This window comes from Trichoderma gamsii (assembly GCF_001481775.2).
Source record: "Trichoderma gamsii strain T6085 chromosome Unknown Scaffold_25.2, whole genome shotgun sequence".
Lineage (NCBI taxonomy): Eukaryota > Fungi > Ascomycota > Sordariomycetes > Hypocreales > Hypocreaceae > Trichoderma > Trichoderma gamsii.
The window spans coordinates 521913-543409 of NW_020171362.1; the positions used below are offsets into that span (position 1 = coordinate 521913).

Below are 21497 nucleotides of genomic sequence, written 5' to 3' on the forward strand. Positions count from 1 at the left end.
CCGTGCTGGTTTAGGCGGTGGGGTCGCTGCTAAGACAGGGTGCGGATGCGTGCATTGGCTCTGCGCTCTGCGTTTTCTGCCCTTCGAACACTTCTGAAACCACCTTCAGCCGCTTCGGTGAGACATGATTCGAAGGCAATGCATTTTAGATCCATCTAAGTATATGTATAGTTATTTCAATTAACATAACCCCCCATCCGTACAACAGTAATGACCATAAGCCTTGATTTTTTCTCCATCCCGACGCCGTATGCCATGAAGCCCGCTCTAGTAGGACTAAGAAGCTGATACAAACTTGAAAACCCATTTAAAAGACGACTCAGTAAACGCTGCCGTGCTCTTGGTTTGGCCGCCGCACAATTCGCTTCGCATCCGCAATGATGCCCGAGTATTAATCGCAAATTCCACCCATATCGACAGCCCATTTACCAGGCCAGGTCGTTGGTCAAGGCCAGCTTCTCCTTCTCCTGCTGCTTCGGTCGCTTGTTCTTCATCTTGGTGACCTTGCCACGCTTGCGCTTGCTGCCGGCCTTTTCGGCCTCGGATTCGTCGCTGTCCTCCTCTTCCTCCTCTTCCTCACTCTCCAGCCAGTCTTCGAGGTCCTCGAGCTCGTCTTCGCTCTCCTCAGCGCCGGAGACGTATTCAACAGCAGCATCGGCGTCCTCGTCTCCGCTTTCAGCAATGCCGTCGAATTCCTCGTCGGATTCGATGCCCTTGTCCATATCCTCGTCTCGCTCACCCTCGCCTCCCTTCTCCATGGCGTTCAGCACCTTCTTCCAGATGTCCTCGCTGACGTTCAAGGGCTGGTCGCCGTAAGCGCCCTGTCTCAGACGCTCAAGCAGCTCTCTCTCGATGGTCCTCTCCAGCTTGGCCGCGGCCTCGGCCTTGCGTTCTCTCGTCGCCTCACGGTGCCTGACCTTGGGGGCCAGCTTGGGAACCAGCTTCTCTCCCAGTCGCTCATCCTCGGCGGCGATTCTGCGCATGCGAATCTGCACCTGCGTCAGGCGGGTGAGTCGCTGCTTGCATTTGTGGATTAGGAATTTGGGCCAGTAAATGAGCCTCTCGTCAATCTGCTCCAGGGCCTTTGTGTAGTTGTTGGACAACTTGATGCGCTCCCACATCTTGGAAGGCAGATGCGCGCGCTCGACAGTCTTCATGTAGAGATATAGCGTATCCTTGGTCGGATGTTGCCGAATGGTGGCATATCGCGAGTTGGCTAGAGGGCATGACTGGCGATTGCACAGTCCAGTGACGTTGTGTTCATTGCGGCAGAAGTTTTGCTGCTTCTCCGTTCTGGGGGATGAGGTTAGCATTGATTTGCTCAATTGCTACAAAACAGTAATGTAGATAGAAAAGCCAATGGTGTAAAGGCGTGTTATCAGGGAATTCAGCAGGTGGCCAAACTCACTTTAATTTGAAGGCGCAAAACTGCTGGTTTATAATCTGCCACACAATCTCGTCTGAAGCCATATTGTCGACTTGATTCTCCCCGCAAGAGAACTTCGTATCCAATTATATGAATAAAAGAGTGAAGGGACGAAGGAAAAAAGGAAAAATCCAATGTCTGATATGGAAAAGACGTGCCAGAAAAAAAAAGTTCCCTAGCGGGGCGGATCGTCTCCAGGTTCCCATAATTTTTTTTCAAAGCGCCCAGCAGAGCTTCTGACCGCCTTCCCAGTTGAGACCCCTGCATCCCGGTTCCGGAACAATGTGCGCTCCGGCGAGATAGCGGCTGACCTGCGTCACTCACTGCACCAGCCGCCCGTTCTCCATCATCGCCTCAACACCAATCATCGCATCCAACTCACGATCTTCTCGACGACAGCCCGCGCTTCGGTCTTCTGCGTACTTTTTCTCCTCGTCTCTTCTTTGCCAATTTTCTACGGCTCCATAGGCTCTTCAACCTCCCCTCCGCGGGGCCTGCCGTCCGTCGAATTCCGAAACCAATCTCCCGTCGCATTACGACGACTTCGATCCCCCCATAAACTAGATCCGACATACACAACGTCATCATGCCTGCCGCCGGCCTCAAGACCATCATCGCCCTCTCCTTTGTCCTCGCCGTGGGATTCCTCCTTGTCATCTTGTCCTGCGCTCTCTACAAGGTCTACTACCCGCTGCTGGTTGTCGCCACGTACGTCCTCGCACCGCTGCCGAACTGGATCTGCGGCCGATGCGCGAATCCGGACGACTTTGTCGAGAGCGGCGGCGCTGCCATACTTGACGTGGGAAGATTCTTCACCGGTTTCTTTGTTGTTATGGGTATTGGTACGTTATAAGTCTCATCGTCCTACGCCTGTTAAAGGCCCGTTATATGAATCTTGAACTAACATGCTATGCCTTTCTCGCGCAGCCCTTCCCGCTGTCCTCGCGCACTCTGATCTCATCCGAGTCGAAGCCATGATCATGTCCATCACCGGCGGCCTGTTGATTTACGGAACCATTATCAGCTTCGGCATGTTTTTCCAAGAAGAGCAGGAGTTTTAAAGGAAAGAGCTGGGGAAAATCTACTGGAAACCGAAGGGCCCGAGGGTAGCGAGAACAAACCGGTCTGTTATTTAATGCGTGCACGAAGAATAAGAAAACGAAAGAATGTTACAGATTACCCAGATTAAGATGGCGCTGTCGACTTTATGACACTTCTTTTTTTCATCTTGTGTACCAAGCTTCTTTTGAGGGGATTTCGATACGAAGCATAAGCGATCTTCGAAGTTATTGCTTGCGACTCTACTTTTTAATCACTCGTGTCTTGGATTCTTGGGACTACTTGAAAATAAAAAACCATTTCAATTTAATCTGTCTATTGAGAGATATTTTTCTTTATGTTTAAAAGTGAAGATTCGCTCGTGCGTCATCGCATCTATCTAGTATATCATGTTGAACCATGCCCAATAACACCTGCTATGCATACGTTGAAGTATATATCATCTTCCGTTCTTTAGTCCCAAGATTCCATTGTTACTCACCATAAACCAAACCCCAAATAAAGGAAGAAAAAGAGAAGAGAGAAAAAGGCACACAATAATTCCTTATGCCACATCTTTAAAAACGCCCAGCGGGCCGCAAAGCTTCGTAAACATCTCCTCCGTCTCTCCCTCCGGCGTGCTCAGAATCGTAACCGCACCACCGGCTCCAATCCGCCAGACCTCCCTCGGCTGCGTATTTTCTCCTTCTCCCTCTACAGGCGGCGCTCGTTCATCGTCCCAGCGGAACATTGTCCTGATGGTGACGCTCCAGTCGCCCTGGCCGCGGGCGTCGAGGAATCCAACCACGCCCGAGTAGATGCTTCGCTCGGTGGGCTCGATGGTGTGGAGGATCTCGCAGCTGCGCTTTTTGGGCGCACCGGTCATGCTGCCGGGAGGGAGGGCGGCAGCGAGGACGTCGAGGCCGTTGGGAGCCGATTTCCTGCTGCTGCTATTCTTGTTATTATGAGAGGGCAGCTGGCCGTTGACGACGGTAATCATTTGAAAGACGCTTGAGTACTCTTCCACCTTGAGAAGATCCGGCACCGTAACGCGACGGGCACCGCACACGCCGTAGAGGTCGTGCCGGACCAAGTCCACAATCATGAGATTCTCGGCCTCTTCTTTCGGGATGTGTAGCAGCTTCTCGGCCTGTGCCAGCGTGGATACGGCCTCGGACTTGCGAACTGTACCCTTCATAGGCCTCATGGAGCAGAGGCCTTGTGCGTCGTGGGCGAGGAAACGCTCTGGAGAGCTGCTGAGGATGGTGGCGCCGGCAAGGCGGATGAAGGAGCCAAAGGGGGCTGGTTGGCGGGCTCGGAGGGTGCGGTAGATTTGCCAGGGGGTGCCGTGTCTGGATTCTTCATCAGATGAAGATGAAGATGTGCCATTGTTAGTGCTGCCGTTGGTTGACGCTGGCTGTTGTAGATGATGCGGCACATCATTTCCACGGGGGCGAATCATGGTCGTTTGCGCCGTAAGACAAAGTTCGTAGGACTGGCCCTCGGCAATGGCTTCTTGACACCGGCGGACGTCGTCGTCATATCTAGCTGGCTTGGAGGTGTTGAAGCGCAATCTGCCCGTGGGCTCTTGGATGCTCTTCAGCAATGCCTCGTTGGGCTGTCTCTTTGCCGCAATCGAATTGTACTCCTCTGATCCGTATCCTGGCTGCTGCCACGCGCGAGAAGCCTGCAGCTTAGCCACCACATCGTCGATCCATGACTTAGCGGGAGTTGGTGTAAGAGCTTGAACATAAGCCACGCCAGCCTGGTGATCAAGAATCAGACTCTTGGAAATCCAGGCAAAGCAGAGATCTGGCCTGCGATGGCCTCTGTTCTTGGAGATGGATTCGGGGCTTAGCGAACTCAGTCCCATTTCGTACGTGACGAAGCCCATGAAGCCGCCCTTGAAAGCTGGCTCCGTCTCTCGACCACCCTCTTCGGCTATTTTGCGCTGCTGCCAAAACTCAGAAATAACGTTCCAGACGTCGTAGGCGCCGTGCTCATCACTACTGTCGATTTCTATTCTCTGGCACACCTCGTCCTGATCTCTTGTCCCGGGCTGGCGTAGCGTCACCCAGCTATCCCCAACATGATATTCGAACCGGAGAGCCTTTTCCACTTCCAGCGCGATGATTGAGCTGCGAGCCAGGGGATCGCCGCTGATGGTGCTCGATGAATCCAACATGATGGAGTCAGCACCTCCCACGCCCAGGAATTCCGCAACGTCAGCGGCATCGACGCCGTCTGGGAGTGTAATGCGGCGGCAAGAGTAGACAGGAGCTGTTCTCGACGCAGCCAGGCCGGATTGCATGTCCCTCCACCATTTCTGAGCGGCGACTCGGGTGTGAGAAGCAATGCTGCGCTCAACAATCATGGACGGAGCAAAGCTGTCGGCAATGCTTTGCGAAGCCACCGGCAAGATCTCCCTTCCCGTTGATTCATTCCATTTGAGCGCCTGACTGAACCAGTTTTTCAGCACCCCGTGCGCCGCAGGATCCGTACAGATGGACTCGGGATGGTACTGGACTCCCCAAAAGGGCAGCTTCGCATGTCTGACCCCCATCAAGATCCTCTCCGGCTCAGCACCTCCATCCTCATAGTCTTCCATCGTCCACGCAAGGGGAACAAGATCCGGCGCCCCCCTCGGCGACAGCCACATGTCCGTCTCCCACCTCTCCCGCGCAACATCATCCTGTCCCACGTCCGCACACAAGCTGTGATACAGCGTCGCCCTAAACTCAGGCACATTCGCAAAGATGTCCCCGTCCCGATGCTCAATTCGCCTCACCATCCCGTGCAATCCCCTCCTCAACTTCCTGATGCCTCCGCCAAACTGCGCAACCAGGCTCTGGAACCCGAGACAGATACCCAGCACCGGGACGGCTTTGTCCCGGGGCAGCTCCCACAGCAACCGAAAGGCGCCGACGTCCGCCTCGCACAGCGGCGATCCCGGGCCGGGCCCGCACACGACGGCGTCGAAGCTCGGCAGCCGGGCCAGGAACTCGTCGGGCGTCCAGTCCGGGCTGGGATCCGCGTGCAGCGTCTTGAGGTCCATGTGCAGCACGTGCACCAGCACCTCGTCGCCCAGCGCCTCCTTGAGCAGCGACACGATGTTGTTGGTGAAGGAGTCGTAGGCGTCCAGGAAGAGGATCCGGCGGCATCGTGGGTTTGCCACAGCTGGCGGGCTGGAGCCCGGCTGAGACTGGAGGAGAGGCATGACTGACTGCCTTTCGAATATGCCCGTCTCCAGCTGTGTGTATATGTCACCACCTCATGAAATGAAAAGAATTGGTAAATGGAAAATATGAATTGAAAGTACAGTATGAAAAGAAGAAAATGAGAGAGAATGAGAAAAGTCAAAAAACGGAAAGGCCGCGAAAAGCCGGATCGCTAAATTTTTTTCTTCTCGGATATCGCGCCGACGGAGTCACCCGGGCCTGTCTAGCATGTGCAGCCTTGTTTGCGTTTCCAGATCGATGGGAGGCGCTAACGACAGGGGCAAAGGAGGAAAAGAATGAAAAGAAATAAGTTCTTGGTCCAATCAACTCGAGCAACTAAGCGAATGCTATGCCTAATCATGCCAAGTTGGTTGCTCATCTAATGGCCTGAGCTCAATGTGGCGTTTATTACCACAGAGTAGCGTCGAGACAAACAACTCATCCTATAGCCTTTGCATCTTAGTTTCGCGGGTTGAGGACTTTATAGAACTGACTTTCGAATGTAATAATAAAAGACTTATTTTTAGTTGATCTTAATAATATTCAACGCCCTACTGAAGCGACGACAGCTCAGCGCTACGCATAAAGCAAAAGTTGTCCGCTTATAGCTTCTCTCTACAGCAGCCATAGTAGTTTTTGTTGGCTCCCTCGCAGACTTGAGATCAAGCTGTGACTTACTATTCCTAAGGCGCTCAGAAATTAGCTAATGCATTTCGTTACACTTATTGAAATACTAAACAATATACACTGAAAGCTGAAATAAGTACCTAGAGCTATCAGCCTGGAATCTCTTACGCGGATAGCAATGATATGTGACCCAGATAGCAATACTCTACAAAATGTTGGCATTTTACCCCCTTCGAGAACCACAAGACGTGCTACTACTACACTGTACCAATTGATTCGTTCGGAACAACTTCCAAAAATGAGATTCAGACTTGTTTCAATCGCTGCTGCATCATATGTACACGCATACATGCTGCAGCGCCATTCATCGCCATCGCCATCATCATACAGTCATACAGGCCATAAAGACATCTCGGTATTAAAAGGCTCTAGCTATACTTCGTAACTCAATCCGAATCTCTCACCGTCAATATACACGGCTGTCGCGAATGCCACATCCTCCGCTCCTTCATCCCAAGAACCGTATTCACCATCGTCTGGGTATCCGACCGCGGCCGCCCCTGGCCTTGCTCTCCCTCCGCTTTCTTCTCGTCGACTTCATCCCAGATCTGAATCTCCTCGACTGATGCCGTGAGCTCAAACTCTCCTCTACAAAGCGCCGTCACACCGAGCACAAATTCCGTGCTGCCACCGGCTGAGAGTTCTGGCAGAAGCTGCTGCAGTGTGCCGTTCCATACAAATTTTCGTGTATAATCAAGCGCGATATTGACAGAACGGTGACAGAGCGCCGGTAGTAACCTGACCAGCGAGCGAATTGGACGGCTTGTTCTATTGCTGATTCGTACTCGCACTTGAAGGAACTCATCCACATATGCGACGTCGATGCTTGTCCCGCTATCATTCGGACGCTCCACAGATACATCTATGCCAATCTCGCCGACCTTGATGATGTCAATCATGCGGGTAGTAAGACGAATGTTTCGAAGTTCAGCAACCCCGTTTCGCCTAGGAACCGCTGTTGTCCTCCACGTCGCCTTCAAACTGTCGAGAATCTTCTCCCTGTACCAGAAAGCCTCGCGGTTGGCCCGCTCCATCTCAGGAGAGATTTTGCTCATGCTAACTACAAATTGCCTATTCTTCGACGGATTGAGGCTGGGGATTGAAGCATGGGGATCCTCAAGGTACACCCGCCTGACGGGTATTATAATTCGACTCGTCTTGCCGGGGAGGATGCCCTCTTCAACAGCCATGCCATCTTCGTTTTCAATATGAACTGCCATCTGACTAGGCCAGGCATTTCGCAAGTCAACGGACAGCAGGCAGTATTCGTCGGGCTTTACGGGCTTGGTACCTCCCAAACGCTCCCACAGAGGCTGCGGGATCAGGCCGTGCATGGGAATCACATCAATTCTTGCCATCTCAACACTTGCATTGACTGTAACCGTCAAAGGCAAAGATAGCTGCCGTGTGTAGAACTGCTCTGTTATCTCGTCTCGAGGAGCTCCGAGGTAGGTATAATCGATTTGGATTGTTGCATGCGTCAGCCCTGGCTTGCCAAGAATCTCAAACTCGAATGTTGCTTCGCCTCCTGGAGCAATGTTGCGGTCTTGGTTGGCCTTTGGAAGCCGTAGAGCTTGCTTCTTGATAAGTATCAGTTCGTATTCATAAATCTCTGCTGGCGTAGCTTCGCGATTGGCAAGAGCTGCTTGCAGAGGCTCCTGCGTTGAGTCCTTGAAAGAAAAGAGCATAAAGTCGACGGGTGTCGTAGATTGGTTTTGCAATGTGACGGAGAATATCTGCCTCTCACCCTCTAGAATCATAACCGAAGATTGTGGAAGAGTCGTCGACTTGACCGTCACGAGGGGCTGAGGCTCGGTGACGTTGAGGTCAAGGGTAGCAGGCTCTATTGGCATGTCGTGATATTTGCCTGACATTAGAGGAACGGAAACCGATGCGATGCCCTTGACCTTGATTTTGTCTTCTTGGTACGGTTTCCAGTGCTTGGGGAAGACGGCGAATCTTCTCTCTCTGCAGCCCCTTACTTTAATAATTGCCCCCGTCACTTTGATAGACCCTGATTCCTTTGCTAGACCTTGCAGCCGGACAGCCTGTGTTCGATAAGGACCGATGATGACGCTATCAGTCATGGCTTCGAAATCGACGCCCTCCGTCTCTAGCTTTATACTCTCAATATCCAACTCAACATCATATACGTTTTGGATCGTCACTTTAAATTTCGCAGGCTCGTTAGCAACCAGATTCGCGGCAGCTGCATCGTCCGGTTCCTGTAGGAATGGATTGTAGATGAAGGGGTTAGCATCCTGAGATGCTCGGGTTGTTGTCGCGCCCGGCAAAATGCTGCGAGCGTGGGGAATAGGAATCCGGGTACTTGGGAGCGGCTCCAGCTTGATGTCTCGAACGAGAAACTCATCCCAGAATTCGGCCGTTAATTGCGACATGCCCAATCTCTTGACAAGGTTGGACGTTCGTGAAATATTGCTTATCAAACGGACCTGCTCATCTCTGTAGATCTTTGGAGAAGCATCTTCACGACGAGGGCCCGGAGCGACACCCGATCCAGCAGTGCGCATCAGGTCGCTAGAAAACTTGAGAACTCCGTTAAAGTCCGGCAGAGCTTCTGAGAAGTTGATGCAGGCTCGGAGAATATTGAGTTTGATATCTGGGAAGCCGAAGAACCGCATCTTCATCTGGCCTCGAATTCTCGCAATCACAGCATCGTCAGAGTCGTCAAAGCCTTCCCGAAGCGACTGCCGCCGGGGCTTCGCTCTATCGAATCCAATAACCCCGTAAGATTTGCAAAGGAGCTCGAGAAAGGCTTCTATGCCTTGCTCGATATCTCCTTCAGCCAAATCCAAGGCCATTGCTCCAGTAGTGCCCTGCGGGTTAGAAGCTGTCACAGCCACGAGACCTGCAGCGGGATGAACTCCAGCATCAGCAGCCCCGCGCGTTCGTGCTTCGACAAGTCCTCCAATGAGAACTGAAACCAATTCGCGAGTAACCATTGCCTTCTTTCGATGGTATCCCAGGGGCCCCAGCACAGCTGCTATGCCGCTCAAGATCGAAATTCGATCAATGGTAGTAAGCAATTCCGTGGCTGTAGAAGGGAATGCTTGGAATAAGAGAGTCAAAATCTGCTGTCTTGTCGGTGTTATCAGCAGCCTTGGTGATGTTGTGAGTTCTTTCCCCGTGCCTTTACCCAGCACAATCATATCAAACGCCGCTTGAGTAAGCTTACCCTCGCAAACATGAAGGGCCAACATTATTTTACTGAATCTTATAGTAGTTTCCGCCAACGGTAGAGGAGGAATATTTTCCGTTGATGTTTTCGAATAAAGACCCACAATCCGTTCCAGAAGCTCGGGGAGAAGGCTCTGAAGATATCGGACGTGTCTAGGTGGATCACCGTCCTTTTCTTCTGGCTCCGGTTTAAGAGACGAGTGTTTATCATGAGGAGGCTGACACACTGTCGGGATTTGGAAAGTTAGGCCAGACCAGCCGAGAAGTAGCAGATTCATCAGAATCAGCTCCAATGCCTTCCCGTGCCAGACGTGATCGTTCAATGACTTGGCAGCAGCGGCTCCTTCACTCAACTCCTTCAAAGAATCACTCCAGCGACCTGCCTGTAGGTACATTGAGCCTATAACAATGGAAGATCTGCCTTTTCCTTTAAGCCTCCAGCGGTCATTTGCTGACCCAGGCCCGAATCCCTGCACGGAAACACGGTCGTGACTCGTGTCTTCGGTGAGATCAGACCTGCTCTGTGTGTCAGGAGATTCCGGTCTCTGACTTGAGGAAGGGCTCGGAAGCTCATCCGCGCTCAGGGGAGGGCTGGATAAATTGCTCTTGAGGGGCGTAGACGGGCGGCCTGGTGTTGAAACACTTGATCCGGGGCGCTGTGTCGGGACAGGAGGCAGGGACAGTCGCGCGCCTGACCGGTCGCTCATCAACCCCGAAGCAGAGCTGGATCGCTGTAGATTTGGCGGAAAAGCAAACTGGGAGTTTCTCCTAGTAAAATTGCTGGTAAAACTTGTCGGCGAAGTAGCATCTGGGCCCCATGACGTGGTGCTCAGCTGTCTAGCCAGCGAATATCCTCCCGGGGACTCAATCGCCGTCATGGCCTCATAGGATTTCCCTAGCGTTGTCATCTCAGCCAGCAGCAAGGACGATACGTCGCACATGACCGTCTTCATTGTAGTTCTCTTCGAATCTTCCAACGGGGGGATCGCCGCCATGCCCTCGGGTATGGGCACTTCCGTCGACGGCGAGACATAGTCGAAGATGAGGACTCGGTGTATGAGGGCTTTGGGATAGTTGTCTCGCAGGTCTTCAAGCTCCTGATACAGCGCCCTGATATTCTTCTCGATTGGCCGGGGGCCCTTTCCGTTCATGGAGGCTCGTTTGTTAACCGTCGCTTCGCCGAGTTCCTGGCCGTCGGCTATCGCGATAACGGCCATTGGCTCTCGAAAGAGGTCGAAAGGGGAGAGGGCGAGATGCGAGGGTGGGGGGACGTGGGCGATGAGGTCGTACAGCATTGCGCCGTCGGGATACGCCAATGGCGAGAACATGTCTGGAGAACCTTTACATCAGTTTGTCTAGCTCCCCAAACACGGCCGTAACGCATAGAGTCTATATAATCTGTATGGTCTGTACAGCTTCCCCTCCATCTCCGGCAGCTTCCTACTTACTCCTATTGGGTCGCCCATCGGCGCTGATGTCTCGGAGCTGAACGACATGCTCGGCCTGCAGCCTCTCGGCAAACGTCGCAAATCTGGCGGCCTTGATCTTTCCGAGGGGGAGCAGCAGCGCCTTCACCCTCGCGGGAGCAATGGGAAGCAAAGGGTCCAAGCTCATTCTAGCATCTGGAGTCGCTCAGCATCGTCCTCAGGGCCGCCTTTGTCAGAGATGCCGCGGTCGTCGCAATGCAGGAAGGTTTGGGTTAGCTATTGAAAGGCGATGCGCATATTCCGGCAGAAATCTTGGTCGTCGACTGCGTAGGGGATTGGTGGAGGTTGATATGAAGCCGCTGGACCCTCTCCCTAACGAGGTATGTTGGTCTTTGTGTCCACCGATTCCAACAGCTTGTCGCACGTCCCACTCGTGACCCCACTGGGGTTTGCGGAGCTTTATCGTGGACGATAAGGGATGACGTTGCTTAAGTACTGAGTTTGTTTGCATCCAAATAAATAACAGGCATGGCTTCAAAACGATAATAGGACCATTTTATGATCTCATGTAGGACCAAGAAAAAAATTGGCACATAAATTTCAAGGTGTTGTTACTACCTATCAAATGCGATAAAGTCTGTACATCTACAAAGCGTGGAGTAATGACTAAGCACCCAAAAGTGGCTAGCGAGACCAACAGGTACGGAGAGGGCTCTCATGCAGGTACATTTCAATATGACACGGATAAGTGTCTCTCAGTGGTGTTCTATCAAATTCTACAAATACCAACTAATTCGCTAAATCCATTTCTTGTTTCGGCCCTAGCCGCAGCGAGCAAAGGTGGCTGAAGAGAGGTGGACAGGTATATATGCGATAATGTGATATCTTCGTAGACTGAAGCAAATATTCGATCATCTCGTAGAACGTGCATAGGTGAAAAAAAAAAAAAAGCCATACCCGACCAATAGTCTCCATATAGAGACTATTGAGTGCTTTCCTGATATGCCAGAGATGGCTTTATGCAACTAAGTACATGTAGGTGTTATGCCGCTGGCTACGTATACTAGGAGCGCCCTGGAGGAAATTGGCAAGGGTCAGGATTTTGGTAAGGGTAATAGTGACAATAAAATTTTGGTAAGGGCTCTGATCATGGTTTTTTACCTTCATAGTGATCGTATCAGTGCCATTCAATAACTACTAGTTCTTAATCCTTCCCCAAAAAAAAGAAAAAAGAAACCCTCACCCCCTGGGCAGCTTGGTAGTACTCAAGGGAGCCATTTCCATATGAGCTTCAGTAAACCGCCTACCTAAGTAACGAAAGAGGGCCTTCTAATGATAATGACTAACATCATATGCTCAAAAGAGACATGGACTCCATGTAGCCGAGTCAATTGCAATGCACGAAGCTTGGACACAGCCGCATGAGAAGGCGATGAGCGTATCTGACTGGTAGGCCAATAGGGTGTAATGCCGAAAGGAGGGCTAAAGACCATTCATGATTCACGAAAGCTGTACTAGTGGTCGGCTGATCAGTAGGTACATGTAGATTGGTTGTGAACCGATTAGTTGAGCAAAGGTCAAGTGGTACGCTCTCACCTACCAACTTGCAATTAGGGCTTTCCCTCTTCCCACACCCAATTAATTTTTTTTCTTTTACAGAGATCGTCATGTCCCAGGCTCATCAGCGGTATATCGCAACGACACATATAGTGGTGGCGTGATCAAAGTGTCAAACGTCATAATAGCCGGGCAAATGATGGTTTATACCTTCACAGACGGATATGACCATACTGTGAGACCCCTTGTTTCCAAGATCCTAGGCTGAATTAATGCGCTTACGCGTATAGATCTGCTATACACAAGGTTCTGTAAAAAACGAGTCATCATGAATGTAAACTAAATCATGACTCTTGTATTGGCAATACGTAGTATAGACATTTGTCAAGCTTGTAATGTAGGTAATTAAATGTGCATATAACGACAAAGTTAGCCGTGGTCAGATGTTACCCAGCGAACAAGCAGTATCGACTGAAATCGAGCTTTGATATCAGCTTCTATGTTACGATGGAGACGCCCGAGTCTCTCGACATTGTACGTTTTCGAATAGAAATGCTTTCTTACGTATGAAGCTCTGCCACAAGGAACTGCAACAATCCATTTCACCATGATGTCAATTGGGGCAAAAAACAACAACCGCAATTGTGGCAATCATCATAACGGGGCCAGCTGCTTATCACGGCCCGGCATCACGACGCACCAGCGTGTAGCAACTGGTTGGTAATCCATTACTGATACACTTTCTATACCCTCAGCTACGATTCATTTTATGTAAAAGATTTCTACCACCTCTAAAAACAAAACTTGAAAGTGAAAAACTAGAGTAGATTATCATTCCGGAACAACTCCCCGAAAGCCGATGAACAGACTGATCTGAAGATTCACAATCTTCAAAATAAGCAAGTGGTTTGCTTCATCGGCATCAGCATCGGTTCGGCTACTGCGGCCACATTGCGGCATAGAATTATCATGATTCCATAATCAAACATGAAACAAGGAATAGAGGAAGAAAAAAAAAACATAAACTTTCAAGCCAGCTAGTCATGACATTTCACGTCATACCCGGCTGTCGCACCTATAATGCCGTACAAGTCATGTCGAGAGTTATTAGCTCAGCGTATCCGGTTGTTCTGCCACGTTTTTTTTTTTTCTTGGACAATCCACCAGTGGGTATGATCTTAGCATCAGACCCGTATAACCCTTCAATCGGGACCCATCTTTCTCCGGAACGAGTAATAAGTATTGTAAGCTTCCTTGCGTTAGCGAAAAGCACTATTTACAGAATGTGGCCCCACTGATTAGTTTTTTTGGGGGGTGGAATAAGGTGAAAAGGGTATGAAGTCATAAGAAAAGAAAAAACAATCTAAAGTCCATGGCAACAAAAGTCAAAGGTTCCGAGTCATGAGACGTGAATAGCAATCAGCTATCTCAGTCTAGCGAGGGTGTATGTAGCTACCTAATGCATCTCTAAATGAATTTTGGGGGAAACCACGCAAAGCAAGCCCAGATTCAGCTCGAAAGTGGCAAAAATTTCTCCAAGTTCTAAAAAACACCACACCCCCAAATTTTACCCCAAAGAACATAGGTACGCAATATCGACCTGGAGCTAAAGAATGAAACCAAAAAAAAAAAAAAAAAAAGGCACGCACGGTGTAAGCTAACAGAACAACCTTCACGTCCATGACGCCCGCTAGTAAGGTGACTTCATTCCCAGCTTCAAATATCCAAGCCGAACCAAGTCCCGACGAGAAGTTCATCGCTGATCGGGGTTAATTCGCAGACATCGCGGCATATGCAACTCAAATTAGGCATATCCCATCATGCTTTAGCATCAAGCAATATTGCCTCAGAATGGCCATGACCAGGTCATCAGACTTTAGATCAAGTCTAAATAGTTAGCACGCATCAAAGGGTCCAGAGTTAGGTACCAAAGCAACAGCAACACGCAATATTAAGGAGTGCCAAGATATCTGATCGAGGATCAAAGCAACACGTTAAAAAAAGGGCACATGCCAAAAACAGCATCGGACGTCGCTCTTTAGATCCAAGAGTGGGGGCCAAATTTAAATCAGCCTCTGGTGCATTACATAAGATTACATAAGGCACATGCACTCGTCGTCGTTTAGCTTTCGTCCTTATTCTTCACCATCCACCTCCTTGAGCACTTATCCTACCTATCAAAACAGACAATGCACGAATACAAGAAATAGGAAAGTGGTCGTAAACGATAGACATCACTCTGCTTAAGCCCGAATCCTTCGCACGAAATAGTCCCCTGTGATTCGTCATACTGGCAAGCATCTCGCCCGCACTATGTGTACTTAGTAAGGGACTTTTCTCGTAACGGCTGTAAGGAATGCGGAGTATTAATAAGCTCTTCATTTACAGCCCTATTGGGCGCTGCTATTTTCAGCCCCCCCGATATGTATTAGCCTGGGTGATCTACAGCCAACCGCCAATCACCAAAAAAAAAGGACCAGCCCTGGAGAGCTCGGACCGAGCTCCGGGCTCGGTTATGGTGGGCAAAGGGAGCTCCCCAAGTACCCGCAAAGTACAAACGAGTCTTTTGCTCTCAATGGGTATCAATTTTCAACAGCCATAAGGCGCTATTTTTACATGTACGTAGGCGCAAAAGCCAAGATGCTTCATGCTTTCATACCATCCAACCATTACACTACTAGGTACCCAGGCCAATATGTTGAAAAAAAAAAAAAGGGTGGCAGACCGGCGGTGTTTTTCTTTCCACCGCGCCAAGGCCTAGAGGCCCCCCCCAAAGCAGGGTACACGCAGCTACCAAACTCATACAAAACGCATCGCATCTTAAGCTTTTTTCCAAGCAACTGCAGCTTCGGAAACGGGCGTTTTTAACGCAACACACGAAACGGACAATTTCGTGCCCAGATCCGGATCGACATTCCATCTCTTTTACGTGTATTTTTTTTGCATGTGCCGTAAATGCTCATCTCGACGACGTATGTGCAATTGCTTGTTGTGGAATCAATGGCCCGTGTATTGTTGATTCCAGCTAATAGGTATAAGTAGTGTCTATGGTTGGGTAGATAGAAAAGGGTGTATGTGTTTTTTTTTTTTTTTTGGTCAGTACCGGATCGTGTGCAGCAAAAGGAAAAAAAAAATTTGGCGCTCGGAGTCAGAAAGCAGAATTTCCCAGAATCCGCAAATAAAACACCAAGCTTTCCTCTCACGTTCGCTTGGTGTGTTGACTTTTCCTGAAAGCTTTTGAGATTCGTGTGAAATGCAAGAAACCCCCTGAAAAAAATTGTTCCTTAGCCTAGTAATTTGTCGCGCTGCTCCGTAGGTACTTTTAATAAAATTGCAATCTCCTATTTCTCTCTCATCGTCTTTCCTCCTCCTGTCCTGCTTGGCCAGATGGCGTGGTCGATAGTCCCGTAGCGGGCGTTTGGCTAGCACCACGATTCCTATCGTCTCTAGCCTCTTCGGTCAATTCGCTCTCAAAGATGTCGACAGCAAGGCTCGCTTCGACAAAGTCCTCCATTTCCTCCGTGACGGTCTTTAATTTCTCCTTGACAGCAAGGGCCCCCTCCGTGCCGACAATGTGTCGTGACGGCGGGTTCTCGTGGCCACCAATGGCCGTCAGTGCGTAAATGGTCTCGTTGACTAGCTTGTCGATGGAGGATGGTGGTAATTTGGGATAGCGGTAAAAAATCTCACCCACAGCTTCGCCCGGCTCCAGTGAGACGCTGTCGGGTGACGTAGCGGACATGTCGATATCCGGATTAGCCGGTACCGCCGTGTCAGGATGCGAGTTGAGGACCGTGGTTAGCATTTCGCGGACGCTGGGGGCCTCTGCGAAGCTGCTCGCATAGGCGGGAATCTGCGGCGCAAAGGCGATGCGGTTCGTGAGCGACTGGATCTCCTTGTTGGGTTGCACGATGGTGACCTTGATGTTGAAGGGCGCAATCTCGTACGCGAGCGAGTCGCAGAAGCCCTCGAGCGCCCACGTCGCCGCCGTATACATGGACATGTGCGGCGTTCCGATGTGGCCGCCGGTGCTGGTCAGGACCATGATGTGGCCCGTATGCTGGGCCCTGAGCTGTGGCAACGCGGCCTTGATGAAGTTGACCTGGGAAAAGAACAGGGTCTCGAACTGGTCCCTGGCCAGGCTCTGGGTGGCGAGATTCGTCGAAAGTTCCTCGACGGTGCCGACAACAGCTAAGAAGATCGGACAAATCTCGCGGTTAGCAACATGATCTGCTCAATCAATTTTCGGTCTCCTCTTTCGATCGATGCTCTCTCTCCTCTCTCTCTCTCTCTCTTTCTCTCTCCTCTTCTCTCCCCCCCCTTCGGATTCGGATTCGTCCCCGGAGTAGTCGCACAGCCATGCGCGCGAATGCATGGGGGGGTCCAAGTAGTATTGTGTTTTTGTTCTTCTCCTTCTGTAGTTTTTGTTCTTTTCTTAGACATACCTTCAGACCTGCAGCACAGCAGGATATCTATTCTTCCAAACACCTCGACGGCCTCGGCAACCGCGGCGCCGCATCCACTCATAGTCCTCCCATCGCAGCGAATTCCGCGGATCCTGTCCTTCCAGCCCTCCCGGTCTTTCCGTCCGCTAGTGCACTCGTCGATGAGTTCACGAAACTCGGCACTTCGTTCCTCATGTTCAATCTCCAAGGGAGGGAAGCAGGCCGCGACGCTATCGCCGTGAGATAACAACTGCCGGATCAGACGAACGGTCAAGGGCGACAGCGATGCCGTCAGAAGCCACGTGCGAGGCGAGTTATGGGTCGCTGTTGGGCTCTCTTGGTCAGCCATTTTTGATGCTTATTGCTCGTCCCGTCCCAAACATTTTACGAAAGAGACGAGGGGAGGAGGGCAATTGAAAGTGATTGACAGGCCACACACGTGAACATTTGGGTGCAAATGGTAGAAAAAGAAGAGGAAAATTAGCAGGGAGAAAAGGAGATTGTACTGGAGGCAAAAAGGAAGGAGAAGAAGAGGAACGGGTTGTTTGAAATAAGTGATCAGAGCTCGAGCCGGCCGGAGAGTCAGGCAGATTTCAAGCTAGTCCAGATGGTGAACCAAAGGAAAGCAAGGGAAATGAGAATAAAAAGAGAGGAAAAGGGTAAAGTCCCCCGGCGACAACAATAAAATAAAATAAAAAGCCGTCGAGGCAGAGCAGAAAAGCAAAGACAAAAGGGGAAGACGAATGATCGAATCAGGTAAAAGCCCCCTTTGGATTTGGGCAAGTAAATGCCAGTTCTGGCATCACCACGCAAAGAGGGCGTTGTGCCGTATACTGCCCGGGCGATCGCCACCAAGGACTGGGAAAAAAAGTGTATGTGTAGGGATGAGGTAAGGCAGGCCTCTTTTTTTTCCCTTTCCTCTCCTTTCTCCAGTAGGAAAACGCATACAATAAGCGAGGTTAAAAAAAAACTAAAAGGTAACGTACGAAAGGAGGGGTTTGGCGGTCGCGTCGTCGATGGGCCCGGAGTGACGTCCTGTGGCCGGCTGCTCTGGCCGCTCTGACCGCTCTGGCTCAGGGCGCGTAGCGGAGGTTGTAGGTGGCTCAGGCGCTGTCGCTGCGGCGTGCCGGCGGGCACGTTGCCACTATCGTTCCCTAACATGACAAATTCGCTCGGACCTGGGTCTTATAGGCGTATAGAACTCGCTAACGTCGATTCAATCATGCGCAAAATGGTCGAAAGCTCCAGTCTTTGACAACCAGGGGTAAGAAGAGTGAGCAAGAAGATATTGCTTGAAAACAGAGATGAGGATGGTAAAAAAAAGAAGAAATAGGAAATAAATAAAATAATAATATTGTAAGGAGCGAAGGAGAAAGGGAAGAAAAAAAAGAGGTGAAATCAGAATACAGACACACACACACACAAAGAATAAAATAAAAGTTCCAGTAAAAGAGTGTTTGAAAAGAGTGTAGAGAAAGAAAGATAGCGTACACACACAGACACGCAAGAAATAAAAGAGAGTTGGGCACCTCTCAAGAACAAATCCGAAGGGGGAGGAGAGCGCAGAAGCATTATTATCAACGAATACTGTTGTTGCTCGCTCTTTGGTCGACTGAGTCGTTACAACCAGGCAGCATCACGCCTGGCGTACGAAGCGGGAAAGGGGAGCGGCAATAGTAACATTTTCATAACAACAGCGGATCAGCCATCAGGTCGGGAGCTCGCTTAACTCATTCATGGACGACCGGGTCCCCGAGCGGTAGAGTAGCCTGAATCCATCACCACGAGAACTTCTAGTATTGGGCAGTGTTCCACGTCCTCCCACCCCACCGGCCCGAACTTGGAGATAGTCCCGACACTTACAAGGCCATCGCCGTCCATAGGGCTGGCCTTCCATGGTAAGCTTGTTTTTTTTTTTATCCTCTTTTTTTTTCGATGACACGGGGGGGGCCAACATCAATACTGTACAGTAGACAAGGAAGACAAGCCCGGCGAGCTTGGTGGGGCCGGGTACATTGTAGGATGTGGCTCGCGACTTTTGGAAGCACGAGCTGCCCATGGGCCTGACTCAGAGGGCCGCTCATTATCAGTATCGAGAAGCAGAATTGCAAGTGCCGAGAATTGTGCTGCCAAGCACTTGCAGCGTCTAAGCCACTAGTCGTATTGCAGCCCCAGTTGCTGGGACGTTGCACAGCTGATGTTCGAATCGGACCCGTCAGCCTTGCATCGAACGACGAAGTGGCCCCTGCAGCCGTCCGTATCTGGAAACTACCAGCTGATATACGGCCTTGATGGCGCCAGGGATTGGCGCGTCTACCTGTGGCCGCCGTGCATAAGAGCCTATGAGGGTTGAGCAGCGTCCCCGTCCCTTTTGCGGTTGTCGTTCAATGTCACTTTCGGGGCTTTCGGTGCGGCCGGGTACGGTGCCGGCTCGACCAACGGCGCACTGGCTGGACATGGGCGCTGCTGGTGCTGGATCAAGATCTCTGGACCCCCGATTCCGGGTCCGCGCTATCCCGCCGCGCTATACCCAGCCTTGTCGTTGCTTCCTCACTTGCCGAAGCCTGCGAAGGGCCTAGGGCCGCTAGCAGTTGCGCTGTCACGGACCCGGCGGGCGCTGGAGCCGCCCCAGCCTGCGCTCTGCTGTGTTTCTGCCTCTGCAAGCAGTGACAGGCGGCGTCACTAAAAGTGTTCAGCTGACTGACTCGCAGTTGGGAGGCAAAAGGGCCTACTTGGGCAGCTTGAGTCAAGCATCGTTGGATTCCTTATCAAGGATGCATCTGTCGCAGAAACGCCAGAAGGAAAACCCCCCCCCCCTTGGAGGCGCGGAATTAGCGGCAGACGCAGCTTGCTGCATGCGGCCAAAAATATCGCAAAGCTGCTCTCTTTTACGCATGGCATGCCCCCCCCAGCAACATCCATATATTCACTACTGCACGAGTAATTACGAGTAATTACGAGTTAATTAGGCCCAATGCAGCTCCGTCTCTGTCGTGTATCATTTGATTTACACTGGCGGGCCAGCGGCGGCCGGAACAACGCTCGGCAGCCCCTGCTTGGCGCTCCCCGGATGTCGTCGGCGATTACATAATCGTCTAGGTCCAAATAAGGCAAGCAGTGCATAATCAAATGGACAAAAGCAGCATGGGATGCACGCGAAGTTACCGGGAAACAAGCATATATTGAACAACGAGCATCATTTCGATGCGCTACGCATGTCGGCCGGGCCGTTGGTGCAGCCGTTGAGCCGGCCAAGAGCCTCCGAGTGCGCCATATTAATAGGCCAAGCAAGAAGACGCTGAAGAGCAAAATCGACAAGAATGAATGAAAAATCCCTAGTTTCCTCAAGTCTTGATGTCTGCCCGCTCCTCGCGAATGCTGTCGGGGGCGCCGAGTTCGGGCTCAGCATCAACCTGCTTTACAAGCTCCGTCACGCCAAACAAGTCGTCCATGCTTTCCAGACTAAGGCCCTTGGTTTCCGGCACAAAGAACCACACGAAGAGGCCCATGATGAAGCAGAAGCTACCAAACATGAAGAACATGCCCTAAGCGGAAGTAAGGAGAAAACGAGTCAGCGCGCTGATGCAGAGCGGATAGGAGACACGGGTGGGAGACACGGGTGTATGTGTGACGGATAGAGGACGGATAGGGGTCGGAACACTTACATAGCCAGCCTTGCCCATGGTGGCTTGCATGGTGAGAACGGCTATTCACGTCATTGGTCAGAAACTCGAAACTTGACGCTATTGGGTGACTTATAACTCCAGAAATGCGCCGTCGATGTACACTCGCGCCGACGCATGTTGATCGGAGATGGCAGAAGAAGAGGAGCCACTTACATCGAGCGCAAACAAAGTTGAAAAGCCATTGGGTGCCCGCCGCAATTGCCACGTTTGTGGCACGCAGTCGCGCAGTTGGGATCTCGCTGACCAGAATCCAGCAGACGGGGCCCCAGCCAAACTGAAACGAAGCGGCCCAGAGATAGATGCACGTTATGGCAACATATCCGAATGCGGTGACCTATAGCACGCAAGCTCGTCAGTCAACGGATTCAATATTCCATTTTCATCTTAGTTCCATTGCTGGAATAAGAAACCGTCGGCGTCCCAGAGGCCAAAAAGGCCAAAGCGAGGGGGGCAAAGGGTAAAGGGCGAAGGGCACGGCCACTTACAGGCTCTCCTTTGATGGGGGGCTGAACCCTTCCATAGATACCCACAATATAGAGGAAGATACCCTGGGAAGCAGCTGTCCAAAGCAGACTCCAGCGCCGGCCTAGCGAATCTGCCACAAAGACCAGGAAGACGAAGCAAGCTGCCGTCTTGACACAACCGTACACTCCGGTGGCGAATAGCTGCGAGTCATTGCCCGTCATCCCAAGATTGCTGAAGATTTGGGGAGCATAATAGTTCTATACGTCACGTTGTTTACGGATCAGCCAATGGTTTCTTTCCACTGCAACGCAATACAGGCGGCGACAAATCACAATGATGCTTTTGCCTTG

General features: G+C 51.0%; 6 protein-coding genes across 6 annotated transcripts; 1 reads left to right on the top strand and 5 right to left on the bottom strand.

Moving 5' to 3' along the window:
- Window positions 1-425: 425 nt before the first annotated feature.
- TGAM01_v207145 (hypothetical protein) lies at window positions 426-1470 on the bottom strand (the record flags this gene model as incomplete). The annotated part of the gene is made up of 2 exons (XM_018804108.2): window positions 426-1293; window positions 1409-1470. 2 exons carry the CDS (start codon window positions 1468-1470, stop codon window positions 426-428), a joined length of 930 nt encoding a protein of 309 aa, XP_018662537.2.
- A 542-nt stretch (window positions 1471-2012) lies between these two features.
- TGAM01_v207146 (vacuolar protein sorting 55) lies at window positions 2013-2487 on the top strand (the record flags this gene model as incomplete). Its single annotated transcript, XM_018804107.1, has 2 exons — window positions 2013-2268; window positions 2354-2487. 2 exons carry the CDS (start codon window positions 2013-2015, stop codon window positions 2485-2487), a joined length of 390 nt encoding a protein of 129 aa, XP_018662536.1.
- Window positions 2488-3029: 542 nt separating this feature from the next.
- On the bottom strand, window positions 3030-5681 carry TGAM01_v207147 (aminodeoxychorismate synthase; the record flags this gene model as incomplete). The annotated part of the gene is made up of 1 exon (XM_018804106.2): window positions 3030-5681. The coding sequence occupies one exon, from the start codon at window positions 5679-5681 to the stop codon at window positions 3030-3032; it is 2652 nt and encodes an 883-aa protein (XP_018662535.2).
- A 1074-nt stretch (window positions 5682-6755) lies between these two features.
- On the bottom strand, window positions 6756-11181 carry TGAM01_v207148 (hypothetical protein; the record flags this gene model as incomplete). Its single annotated transcript, XM_024550028.1, has 2 exons — window positions 6756-10897; window positions 11016-11181. 2 exons carry the CDS (start codon window positions 11179-11181, stop codon window positions 6756-6758), a joined length of 4308 nt encoding a protein of 1435 aa, XP_024405264.1.
- Window positions 11182-15903: 4722 nt separating this feature from the next.
- On the bottom strand, window positions 15904-17345 carry TGAM01_v207149 (hypothetical protein; the record flags this gene model as incomplete). Its single annotated transcript, XM_018804104.1, has 2 exons — window positions 15904-16742; window positions 16997-17345. The coding sequence occupies 2 exons, from the start codon at window positions 17343-17345 to the stop codon at window positions 15904-15906; spliced, it is 1188 nt and encodes a 395-aa protein (XP_018662533.1).
- A 2995-nt stretch (window positions 17346-20340) lies between these two features.
- Window positions 20341-21368, bottom strand: TGAM01_v207150 (hypothetical protein; the record flags this gene model as incomplete). The annotated part of the gene is made up of 4 exons (XM_018804103.1): window positions 20341-20541; window positions 20662-20702; window positions 20836-21016; window positions 21168-21368. 4 exons carry the CDS (start codon window positions 21366-21368, stop codon window positions 20341-20343), a joined length of 624 nt encoding a protein of 207 aa, XP_018662532.1.
- Between the last annotated feature and the right edge of the window lie 129 nt (window positions 21369-21497).